At 39.8% G+C, this 13,764-nt stretch overlaps 1 protein-coding gene across 1 annotated transcript; it reads left to right on the top strand.

Moving 5' to 3' along the window:
• The first annotated feature begins 10,669 nt into the window (after positions 1-10,669).
• Positions 10,670-12,517, top strand: LOC142095456 (uncharacterized). The gene has a single exon (XM_075178402.1). The coding sequence runs from the start codon at positions 10,670-10,672 to the stop codon at positions 12,503-12,505; it is 1,836 nt and encodes a 611-aa protein (XP_075034503.1). The 3' UTR covers positions 12,506-12,517.
• The last annotated feature ends 1,247 nt before the right edge of the window (positions 12,518-13,764 follow it).

The raw sequence follows: 13,764 nt of genomic DNA, 5'->3' as shown, positions 1-13,764 counted from the left end.
TATGTGTGAAGTATGTATTTTAAATGTGGGAGGAAACCGGAGCACCCGAAAGGAAACCCACGCAAACACGGGGAGAACATACAAACTCTACACAGATAAGGTCATGGTCGGGAATCGAACTCATGGCCCCAGTACTGTGAGGCAGAAGTGCTAGCCACTAATCCACCGTTAGTGGGTGTTTATGCAAGAGTATTGCTTTCTCCTGATGTGACAAGGCGAGAGTTTGGCAGGCATATGTGACCTATGCCCTCTCCCCCCTTAATATATGCTATCCCACCTTTCTTAATCCCTTGTCACATATGCCACAAAACTCAACCCCCAACAGGTTCCTACCTACTTCAGTGTCTATCGGAGGATGGTTCTGTGCTTCACAGCAACTCCCACCTACTTGCCCCATGTAGGAAGGAACTCTGTGCAGGGCGCTAGTGACTCCCACATATGTTACCTGTGCTCTGCACAGACCACCACATTATGGAGCAGTAACGTGCAGTGCAGTACCCAGACCCCTCCTGCACTGGACACTGCAGCGAGGTAAGAGGGACTGGCAGGGGTGGAATGAGAGAGCAACGTGAAGTGTTGAATACTTTTCGACAAAACCCTAACTGTGCTGAACAGTTCCCCAAAATTGGGACGGTCTCACCTGAATCAGGACATTTGGCAGACTGTGCCTCTCTCTCCTACTTCTTCTTGCAGCTTTGACAACCTAGACACACAGGACCACTGTAACTCATTGTCCCCCACAGCACCACCATCCTCCCATGTAATTGCATTCCCCCACCTTCCCTTTAATCATTCCCCACTATTCCTCTCCATCATCTATTAATCACCCGTCACTCTTCACATTCCCGCACACCTCCCTCTTTGCTATCTCCTTCACCCCCACCATCTCATGTCATACCCCCGCCTATGTTATTCATCCCAATCCCCTCCCCATCCAAACTGTAGAAGAGCTGAATCCTTGCATCGGATCACATGAGCATAATGTCAGAAGCATGAATATATTACATTATTATATATATATATGTATATATGGACATGCCTTTCTAAATTCCTGCAAAGTTAGAATGTCACCTTACAGGTAATTATTATTTATTTATTTTTACAACATGTAATTGAACTAGAAAAGAATATTAAGATACAGATATGTACATATATAATAATTACCTTTAAAGACTGTCTCAAAAAAGTCTTTGGTCTTGTTAAAACATTTACTTTAAGGGTTGCAATGCAGACTCCTTTGGTATGTTAACTATGAAATGTGTTCTTAAGATATTATTTGTATATGTAGCTCAAATACCCACGGTTTGTTGCATTACTAATTAACCAAGTTGTATCTGTTATTATTCATATCAAATTATGTATACAATGTAGATACTCTCATGATATTCCAAATATTTTTTTTATTTCAGGGTTGAAATAAAAAAATATATATTAATGGAGACCTGTAACTCCTGAGCCAGGTTACCTTTTCTTAACTACATGGTATTGAAACCCTAAAGACCCTGACAGGTCCTTTCTAAATTTGCTATCATAACTTGATGGTGCAAGTGCAGTGATAATGTATAAGTGGCTGAATACCGCAGTTTGGCTCATACAAACAGCTGAGTACCTCACTTTCCTTGGCAACTCAGGAGTTGAGGATCAACTAATGAGTGTACATGCATCGGGTAATATGAGGAGCAGAAGGTGAACAGTGGACCATTGTCTCCACTGTTTTTTCATGTAGCACACAAATATCAACTTTAAATTTCAGTGTACAAATAAGCTATCAAGTATTTGTGTGCTATATGAAAAAACAGTCAGTATTTAACTTATGTGCAAAACAGAAAACTAGTTTTCACCCCTTGCATTGTAACATGGTTTTGTCCAGGAGACTTAAATAAGATACTTCTTAATTTAAGATCCTTAATGAATCAGGCCCTAGATCTCTAAAAGCTCACCCTAATATTATTGAGATTTAAACAGTAAAGGGTTTCTATACAAAATCTTAAAAATGAACTAGAAATTGCCCATATAGAGAGTGCAGGTGGATTCATTTTAATTGCTCAGCAACGTATAGGTAGAACAGCACGGTGGCTTAGTAGTTAGCACTTCTGCTTCACAGCACTGAGATCATGAGTCAAAGCCAACCATGGCCTTATCTGTGTGGAGTTTCTATGTTCTCCCCGTGTTTGTGTGGATTTCCTCTGGGTGCTCTGATTTCCTACCACACTCCAAAAACATACTAGTAGATCAATTGGCTGCTATTAAATTAACCCTAGTCTGTGTGTCTGTGTGTGTGTGTGTGTGTGTGTGTGTTAGGGAATTTAGACTGTAAGCTCTATTGGGGCAGGGACTGATGTGAGTGAGTTCTCTGTACAGCGCTGCACAATTAGTGGCGCTATATAAATAAATAAATAATGATCTGTGTCTGTAGAAGGTATTATCTAAGACACTGATCTGCTTCTTTATTACGAAAAACCTCAGCAGACAGCGAGGTAAAAGTGAGAGTATTCAAATTAATTTTCACAATACCATTGCGTCCACAGGCTATTTGCCCTCACCAACCAGCGGAGGGCGTACCTGGAGTTATGAGGCAGCACTTATTGGGCTACCTTTCAGCCTCTCATCTGCCTCCAGTACTGTGGACACAGGAAAGTATTCTCTGCTGTCCCCCTCCACCAGTCCATACATTGGCTCCCTATGGCCTACAGAATTAAATTTAAACTCCTTACCCTGACCTTCAAAGCTCTCAATCAATCCCCACCTACACATCTCCAACCTCATCTGTACTAACACTCCTCACCGCTCCCTCCGCTCTGCCAATGACCACCGCTTCACTAATTCACTAATCACCTCTTCCCACTCCCACCTCCAGGACTTTGCCCCCAGCTGTGAAACGATATCACTCCATCAGGTTAGCCTCTACTCTAAAGAAAAATCAAATGTGCCCTCATTTCTTTATTCAAGCCTATCAGCTTTCCACCAAACTCCCTTGTCCCGGCTACCACCCTTTTCATGTCTCCCCCTTTCCTTTAGGATATAAGCTCTCACAAGCAGGGCCCTCTTTCCAGGGTTCTCCTTCTAATATTCCAGCACCCTCTGTACCTCTTGGCCTGCTTCCCTAAGCCTGTTTTCTTAAGCTTAGGCATACTTTCCAACTTGCTGAATTTTTCTTCCGGGAGCCTGCCGGGGGAGGTGGGCCTTATGGGGGGAGGGGTTCCAAAATTTACGTCGGTGAATCCTGTCGTTTTGGACCTAATTCTGCCCACTTCACTAGGACGTGGGCAGAATTCTGCCAGATGCGGGAGATTGCCACACTCTCCCGGAAGTCCGTGAGACTCTCGCAAAATGCGGGAGTCTCCCGGACATTCCGGGAGAGTTGGCAAGTATGAGCTTAGGTCTACTTCTCACTATTTACGATCATCACTCTCAGTGACTGTCCCGCATATAATTTAATCCATACTTGCCAACTCTCCAGGAATGTCCGGGAGACTCCCGCATTTTGCGAGAGTCTCACGGTCTCCCGGGAGAGTGTGGCAATCTCCCGCATGTGGATAATTCTGTCCACTTCCTAGTGAAGTGGGCAGAATTAGCTCTCAAACGCCGCGATTCGGTCCAAAATTATGCGCATTTTGGAGCCCCGCCCCCATTACGCCCACCTCCTCCGCAGGCTTCCGGAATTGAAGATCTTAAAGTTGGTAAGTATGATTTAATCTGCATTACCAAGCTACCTGTATTTTTATTTATTCAGTATGTCTGGTCTTTGTATTTTGTTCTTCATGTTATGTGTTATGGATTACTGCTTTCTGTATATGTCATGTACAGCGCTGCGGAAGCTTTGTGGCGCTTTATAAATTAAAAATAATATTATTAATAATAGTAGAATGTATGCACACAGAATTTACTTTTGCAGTTCTCAAACATAACACTAGAGGGCAATTATGATATAAAATAATGATGGACACTCTGATACACTACAAGGGGCACATGCGGGGCCCTCTAGCCTTCAAAAGATCCACAAATTACCCTATATCTCAGGAACATACATTTAACCACACTAACCTCATCATTCTTACTCTCCTCCCTTCCCCCTCTCTGCTGAAAATAGGGACATTACCTGTTACATCTTTAAAACCTGGGAATGTCTCTGCCTGAGGTCTCTACTGCTAAGGACTGCAGCCCTCATAAAAAAAAATAATAAACAACCAGGAGAAATAGATAGCAGGAAGCAATCCATAATATGGCCAGTCCGTCAATTAGAAAATACAAAACTTCCGGTATGTGCGTTCCACATGCGTTCCAAGGCCTTCGTGCCAGCAGATAGCCAATGAGGGGTGGACAAGACCACGCCTCCTGACTCTGAGTGGCCGATGTCCCCTCCCGTTCGGACTGGTAACCTAGATATAAGCTCTAGAGGAAACTGTAATTTGATCGTTGCAGAAATATCTGTCTTTATTTACAGGAGAGCGTCGGCCATTTTCTTGTGGTTCAACCAAGGTAAATAAGAGCTGCTGTCCTATAAAATAGACTGTAGCAGGCAAATGACTACAACCCCCAGAAACCCCATACTCTAGCAGTTTTCTCTTTCCTGCTGTAGTGCTGATTTGAAGGATCTGTGTTACTGAACTGAATTGTCTTCTGGAAGAGGTAGCAACTGTGATTTTTTTTTTTTATTATTGGTATTTACTACTGTTATTTTTAATAATATTATATTATAAGGCTGGAGTTTTTGAGTATTTAATAGTGCAAATTTAAAATAGGTATGACACTTACCAGTGTTATTTCTTTTTTTACTGGGCTCATTATTATGTGCCCCTCATTATATAGATGATTTGGCTACATTAGCCATAGAGTAGTTCTTTTCCTGTAATTGGTATTCCATTATTAGATGACATCAATAAAAGGTGTTGAATTGTTGCATAGTTTGCAATGTTTCAATTCCTTTTCCATGGACATTCTTTTTTTGCTTAGAGAGGTTAAGCAATAATTTGCTGTGCCTACAAAACATTACCATTGATGAGAAGATGTCCTAACCACTAAGCATAAACATAATACTTACATATATACAATATACAATTACCTCAATCTTTATCCCTCTTACCCCCCAAATATAATTAATATCCTTAATATCTATCCTCAATACTCCAGCACAATCCATAACTAAAATCGAAATAATTAACACCTAACCACAATCTCTATCCTCAATTCACAACCACAATGGAAAACCCCAAATCATATATCCAGACCACAATAACCACAATCCCTATTCTTAAATTCCAAAACGCTACAGAATATTTTTTTCTAATTAACTACAGTCTGTTATCCTTATCCACAATACTCAGCCACAATCCCTTACCCCTATCCCCAGTCCTTAACCACAGTCCCTTACCCCTATCCCCAGTCCTTAACCACAGTCCCTTACACCTAGGGTCAATCTTCAACCTCAATCCTTAATTGCTGTACATAATTCTCAACCATCCCTAATCCCTATTTATAAACCTCAACCACAATCTCTTATTCTTAATCTCCAATCCTCAACAGCAATCCATATCAATGATTTCAGCCATACCTCCCAACCCAATCAGTCTCCAATTCACAACCAGTGTCTAATCCCTTATCCATAAACTGAATTCTCAACCACAATCCTTATTCTTGCTTGATTCCTTTCTCAGATTCTCATCCCCAATCCCTATTTCCAATCCTCATTCACAATCAGTAATCACTATCTCCAATTATCACCCACCATCCCCAATCCCTGTTCCAATTACAACTATTATTATTTTACTCATGGAAAGAAGGAAAATGCTCTTTTTTAAATAAAAATAAATACTACACTGATTATATAATTGTGACTAAATAAAAGAGTAGGTACTATAAAATGGAGCTAGACTTTATACTGTACAGTTTAGTTTCCAGTGGAGTGTGTCGGTGTAGTTAGAAGTACTATGATCTTCATTGGATTTTTTTTTTCAAACTATTCCAACTCTATGTGTCATATCTGCTGTAAATTTCAGAACTATTTAGCTAATGGCTTTAGAGGACATCAGAGGGAAATACTCCCCTTTTACTTGATTCTTTGCACGAAGGAGGATTTTGAGGCTTCTTCTGTGTTGTGAAGTTCGATCAGAAGGACCCCATATCCCACCAAATACAATTGTTGGGCTCTTGAGATCTCAAGGAATTCCCATGCACTCTGGGAAGGCTGACCATACATTTTTTTTTGTTACTCAAGTTAAAAAAAGCACTGCTTCTAAATTGCTGTAGGGGAAATGTGTGTGGCGAGAGCAGGGTGCCAAGCTACTTTTCAATAAAAGAAAAGCTGGCTTGGAATCACCTCTCTCCCGTACTTGTCACCTGGAATATTTATATCCTATACATGTTGCATATTATGTTTATATGTGATTTATGGTACACAGTTTAAATGGCACCATAGACTGTATTTTGTCCCCAAAAGGAGCTACTGTCACCAGGGTACCTAGATGGCTGGAGACACCCAGTTTTTTAGCACCAACCGCTGGCACACAACTTTGTGAGACTTTCTTCTCTAGCGTTTGGTCTATTTTGTAATATTGTAAACATGTAGACTCACCAGAGCAAAACAACATTGGGGGCCTACACCCTACATGAGTGAGGCTCGATGAAAACCCTTCTGACATCTATGCTCCAATCTGGTGGGTCACGCTGGTGAAGCCGCACCAATTTGAGAAAAAAGAGGGTTTCACCACATCATCTGGAGACTTATATTTGGACAGTACTTACTAGGGGATACTGCTAGGGGATACTGCTCCTGTCGGAATGGTTGTGGATCGTGCTGGCATTTGGAACATCTTTCCTCCATGTCCTTTGTAAGCCTGAAAAAGCAGATAGATATAGGGCTTGGTCCCTACATCACTAGTAGAGTGGAAATCATTGCTCAACAGCCTGGAAAGCGAACCTAAATGTACTATTCTTTCAGATAGGGTTGTACGTTTAGGTTTTGATGCAATGAACCCACTAGTGCTTGTTCCTAAAAGTGCTTAGTGTATGTCGTGCCTTTACAATAAAAGTCCATTTTACTTTACCAATTATTTGCCTAGGTGATGTCATAGCCACAGAGTTACTGGGTATACCAGGATGGAACATAAGGCTTCCTCTTGGCAAACTAGCTGGGCAAGATTTTTGTTTTAGAACAAAATAGAACAATGAATTAAATTCTACTGATTTGGCCTCCTAGGAGTAGGAAAAGTAGTGACATTGGATTTATGGTACTGGCAGTGAAAATGCTAATTTATAAGCTCATTTCATCTTTTTTAGTGTGATCTGACCTCATCTACTCATATGTCTCTACACATCCCTCATTGCCTCCCATTTTAGTTAATCCAGATTTTCTTCCTGGTATACTCCAGAGGATGTTCAAAAGATGGGCTTTAGCGGGTGTAATCAGGCTCAGTCAACTGGTGGTCAGTGGGCAACTCTGCTCTTTCACGGAATCACAGGCTAAATATTCGATGGAGGATAAAGAGTTTTGGTGTTACCTTCAATTGCAGCATTTCCTTAGTTCTGGGGTAGATGTTCAAACTTTTTGCAGGGACCTGTCCCACTTCCAGACTCTCTGTGCTTTGCATAATGCCCTCACATCTATCATTTTAGGCATTTAAAAAGTTATTTTATGGCTCTTTGCCTCCAAAGTTACATTGGCAATGTCCTGGTATAGGGATTTATCTTCGGCAGCAGTCCAAGGGTCTTGGCCCAATATATTTTAAGCTACACATGGGTGCTCTCTAAGTGTATCAGTTGTAGAAACACAATATAAAATCTTATCCAGGTGGTACAGATGTCCGTGGTCCTTACATAAATTCCACGATACAGCTTCCTCGACCTGTTTGAGAGGTAACAGAGTTCCTGGTTCGCTATATCCTATTTGGTGGGAATGTAATGATATTATACTGTTCTGGGAGGAAATATTCCGGTTGTTGGAAAATATAGTTGGATACAGGGTACCGCTTGACCCAGGCTTTTGGCTGCTCTCCCACACTAGCGTTCCTATATCCAAATATAAAAAGACTTTGCTGAAGCATTTAAATAATGCAGCTAGAGCCGTTATCCCAGTGCACTGGGGTCCGTCAGTTACTGAATGGTTCCATCAGATAGACTTATATGTCGATGGATGATATTATCTTGGTGATTTTGGATAAATACTCAGACTTCATGTCTACGTGGGTCAGCTGGCTGGAGTTCAAAGTGAATCTGCTTGCCATGTTAGTGCAAAGGTATCTTGGAATAAGATGGTCCTTTCAGCAGGAAACTAGGTATTTATTAATTTCGGGCTTACAGAAAGAAAAGAAAATAAAAGAAGGAAACCACAGCCTTAGGTATACCCCTTTTAGGATATTAAAGGAAGACCTTCTCAACATCTGTTGATAGTTTAGAGTAGCCCTGTGTATTTGGCAGGCCTAATTAAGGGATTAGGCTGCTCTAGGTTAATACGCTCATAGCACTCCCTCGCCTTCCACCCCAGGCTGATAACGCGGTAGGTAACAATATGGCTTCCTTAACACTCCCACCAATGTTTATGTTCAGTTTTCCCATTTTCAAAACTGAGCTCCACTCGGCTTTTTAAAAGGGTCACTGTAGCCTTTGTCACTTATTTTGTTTTAATTCAAATCAGAACTGTATTGCAGAACAGAGGCATGAACAAGCGCTAACAAGGGTGAAGATGGAAGGGGCTGTCACATCGGTGCCTTTCATCATCTTCGTCTCGTCTACTCCATAATCCTCAAACACCCCCCCCCAAAGATGACTCATCGTCTAAAGCCTTTACCACGGGAATACATTGAGATTAAAACCCTACAATTTTCTTTCATGTTTTCATTTCACTCTGAAGAACAACTATTCTGCTATATTTAAAGTGAATTTCAGTTTATACCTCTCCCTGTCACAATTTTGCACCCCATAAAAATCCTCTCCCCCCCCCCAAAAAAAAAAAAGTCTCATACCCTAGACTGCAGCCCAGTGAGCTTTTTGGATAATCAGACTTGTTCTTTGTCACTTCCAATTAAGCTAATTGAATTGGTTGATTTTCTTTCTTCTCTATAGGGAAGTAGTAGTTTTCAATGTCTTAGCATAAAATATCTATTTTGCATACAGGAGGGAAATAGATCTGGTTCAGGGAGGCGTCCTTTCCCTCCTCTGGTATGACAATAAATGTACAAGGCAAATAAAGTCTTGAACATGATTGGTTTATGCTGAGAGATGGCATTTACAAATCAAAAAATAAGGGAATGTGCATAAAACATCAGTACACGCTTAATGAATAGAATCATCATCATTTAGTTATATAGCGCCACTAATTCCGCAGCACTGTACAGAGAACTCTTTCAGATCAGTCCCTGCCTCATTGAGGCTCACAGTCTAAATTCCCTAACACACATACAGAGACAGACACACAGACTAGGGGCAATTTAATAGCAGTCAATTAACCTATTAGTATGTTTTTGGAGTGTGGGGAGGAAACAGGAGCACCCGGAGGAAACCCACACAAACACGGGGAGAACATACAAACTCCACACAGATAAGGCCATGGTCGGGAATCGAACTCATGACCCCAGTGCTGAGAGCCAGAAGTGCTAACCACTAAGCCTAGAATCTCCTTTCTTACAGAAGAACTACCTCTTCAGGTTTAATAATATGAGGGTCTGAGAGCAGAGCATCATCAGACCTCGGAGTTGGGGGAAACCCCTCATCATGCCCACCTAGTGGTCACAAGCACTGTATTTCCACCTTTGCCTCTGAGTATTTCACTGACAGTCTAGATAAAAGAAAGATACATGACATTCTGCAAATACAGCCACATGAGACAAGATTTATATTGGAATATCTAGAAATCTGGTGAAATATCCTTAAATGCCCCCAGGAGTGCAGGACACTTTGTGCTTTTTGGTGGAATTGATGGTAGGTTGATAACGTTTCCAACCAGATCTTCAGCAAGGAGGATATGAAAGAAGATATAGGAATCATTCAAGTCATCTGGACATCATATAAACAATTTCCAAAGTGCACACTAGTGTGAATCACACATTTTTCAAAATAAACTTCATTTATTTTTTTCGCAAATACAAAAAAATGGTATATATGTATATATCTGTAGTAAAGGTACAGTTTTATCCACACCTTTTCTTTGCCTGTGTGACCCTGAACTCTAGATGCCAGGACTTTCCTCTGGGTTTCTACCCTATCATCCTGGTATCATCACAGGTACCTTTGAGAATCTACCTCATTATAAACAATTTCCATATCCACTGTGCACTAAATTTTGCTTCAAATTTATGTAAGTGGTTTACTTGCTAAACATTTTTTCCATGTATTTGTTCCTCATAGTAATTTTTATATAGAACATTGAATGCCTACTAAGAAAAAATATTCATTTAATTCCTTAAATTCAGCTTGTACACTGAACAATTGTATATTTTTCCCAACAGGTGTATATGAGGCTGGAAATATACCAGGAGAATTTCACACCCTTAAGTCTTCATCTAATTCTACAAGGACAGACAAGAGTAAAATTAAATCATATCGGGAATTAAAACACTTGAAAATCTGTCACCCAAATGTGGTTTTCACAATTTCAGATCATAAACAATTTACATCCACTAAAATTAAGGAGGAATCATTCTCATATGAAGAAGGAAATGTCTTACACACCGACATGATGTATACAGTCACAGATCATACACAATATCTATCTACTCGTATTAAGGAGGAATCAGATTCATGTGAAGAAGCAAATCTCCCGCAAACTGCCATTTATACACCCATAGATCACACACAGTATATGTCTACTCATATTAAGGAGGAATCGGTCTTACTTGAAGAAGATCTCGCAGACATTGAGGACAGTTATAAACCCACAGATTATTCACAATATGCATCTGTCATTCGTATTAAGGAGGAATCAGTCTCGTCTGAAGAAGGAAACTTTAATAAAACTGACACTTATACTCCCACAAATCATACAAAAGATACAACTACTCATATTAAGGAGGAATCAAACTCATTTCAAGAACGAAATCTCCCACACTCTAACATTCATACACCCAAAGATCATACACAGTATACATCTCATATTAAGGAGGAACCGGTGTCAAGTGAAGAAGGAAATCTCACCAGCACTGACCTTTATTCAACTACAGATCCTACACAATATAGAGATACTCATATTAAGGAGGAATCGGACTCATGTGACGAAGGAAATGTTACAAACGTAAAGGTTTATACACATACCGATCATACATTTCTATCACATTTTATTGGAGCTCAAAGTAAACGGAGCCACTCTGCTTTTTATTCTAGTGATATGAGTGGATACATTGCAGCTTGTATGTTTATATGCATTGAATGTGGAGAAACATTTAGTGATATATCCAATTTCACTAAACATCAGAGAGCTCACATTAAAGGGAAAGTATTTCAGTGTGAGTTTGGGAAATGTTTTCCGAAGAATAAGGATATCGTCAGACATCAAAGAGTTAACACAGCAGAGAAATCTTTTGAATGTCTTGAGTGTGGGAAATGTTTTCAAAGCAAAACCCAACTGGTCGTACATCAAAGAAGTCACATTGGAGAGAAGCCATTTGAGTGTACTCCATGTGGAAAATGCTTTACTGAGAGAGGCAAATTAGTCAGACATGAGAGAACTCACACTGGTGAGAGACCATTTGGTTGTAGCGAATGTGGAAGACGTTTTGCAGAGAAAGGGAAGCTGGTCAGGCATCAGAGAACTCACAAAGGCGAAAAATGTTCAGAGTGTGGGAAATATTTTCCTTGCAACACCCAACTGGCCACACATCAAAGAGTTCACAGAGGAGAAAAACCATTTGAATGCTCCGAGTGTGAGAAATGTTTTCAGAGCAATACGCAGCTCATTGTACATCAAAGGAGTCACACAGGAGAAAAACCTTTTTCGTGTACTCTATGTGGAAAACGCTTTACAGAGAAAGGGAAGCTAGTCAGACATGAGAGAACTCACACTGGTGAGAGACCATTTGGGTGCCCTCAATGTGGAAAACGGTTTGCTGAGAAAGGAAAGTTACTCAGGCATCAGAGAACTCACACAGGTGAGAAACAATTCAAGTGCTCTGAATGTGGGAAAGACCTTAGCAATAAGTTATCACTTATTATACATCAGAGAATTCACACAGGAGAGAAGCCTTATGTGTGCTCTGAATGTGGAAAATGTTACAGTTATAAGTCGTCCCTTACTAAACATGAAAAGATTCACTCACAAGAGAATCAGTATGTGTGTACGGAATGTGGAAGACAATTTAGTGAGAAACTGAACTTAATCAGACATCACAGAACTCACACTGGCGAGAAACAGTTTACATGTTCTGAATGCGGGAAAAATTATTGCGATAAGTCATCACTTATAGTACATCAGAGAATTCACACAGGGGAGAAACCATATGTGTGTTCTGGATGCGGGAAGTGCTACAGTGATAAGTCGTCCCTTGGTAAACATGAGAGAATCCACAAAGACGAAAAATAATTTTTGAACAACACCGATTGCTAAAATGTTACTAAACATCCAAACATCAAAAAAGGGGAGTGATGTTCAAATTTCTGTGCAAATAAAAACGTAGATATTATAAGGAAATTATACAGTATTAGACATATTATAATCCGTTGTATGTTAATTATTAGAATGCTTACTTTTTTGTCATATAAAAAAATTAATACAGTATTATTACATTGTACATAGTGATATTTACCTTAGAGGAAAGCTACCATGAAGCATTATGTTAAATATCTTCTTATATAATAAAAAATAATTTTCTCAGTAAATAAAAATGTTATTGTGACAATATTTGTTGAAGGTATCAGTTTGGTTTTCACTCTTGTTTTTTATTTCACTCATGCTAAATTTAAAGGGGTGGTTTCTACCTCCAGATGACTTTCACTTTTACAATGTTATGTTATCTTGCATTTTTCTGTCCCTTTCAGCCTTGTTTTTATATATTGTTTTATATATTGTGATTATTGTTGAATTATATTTTCACAGTGTGTGTTTGTGTTGTGGGAGAGTTTGGGGCACCAGTGAATGTATGCGTGGTGGCCATCTTGTTTCATTATTACTGTACTGTTGCCTTTGATCACTATCTTACCTACTGTCCCATTTATCCCGTTCAGAATCTCCCCATATTTAAATCCGCCTCTCCCATTTATTTTCCCCCAAATAAACATCCATTTAATTGTTTGAAATCACAGTAGTACATTCTTATTCAGAGAAAATTTCATCACTCCTTTCTGTGTGCTAGGGAAAGGGGCATACATTTAATTAGCCAATAATTGTCAGTTATATTAAAACAACATAGACATTTTATTACATTCTAGTACTGCCTTCAAGTGTAAATAATCTATTGCCAACATGTTCTCCAATAGCCACTCCATTACGGGTCTGAGCTGTTCACTAATAAGGGATATTGCTGTACTAGTGGCATTGATACTATTAGCTAATCCACATGCCCAACTGATGATTATTTTCCCATTGTAGATGGACAACCCAGGTACACCCAATAGCAATGCTCCTAGTGCTGCTATTCAGCGTTTCACAACAATGTCTGTTCTGAAATGCAGTCTGGAGAGAGTGATGTTTTCAGCATACATAGTGGAGTGCCCTGTGACATTAATATGTGCGACACATAGCCATGCCAAGTAACAAGGACCAAATGAATTAAAGGGGATATAAGAATATGCAATGTTACCAAAGACACAAAATAAACCCTTCAACATATAGATGTCTGTATA

Source organism: Mixophyes fleayi, chromosome 6 (assembly GCF_038048845.1).
Source record: "Mixophyes fleayi isolate aMixFle1 chromosome 6, aMixFle1.hap1, whole genome shotgun sequence".
Classification (NCBI taxonomy): Eukaryota; Metazoa; Chordata; class Amphibia; order Anura; family Limnodynastidae; genus Mixophyes; species Mixophyes fleayi.
Note: the sequence above shows the minus strand (reverse complement) of the source record. Positions and strands in the feature narration are given on the sequence as shown.

What these genes read in the sequence shown, in the direction of transcription:
- LOC142095456 (XM_075178402.1), top strand. Translation starts at nt 10,670, where the DNA reads ATGTATACAGTCACAGATCATACACAATATCTATCTACTCGTATTAAG.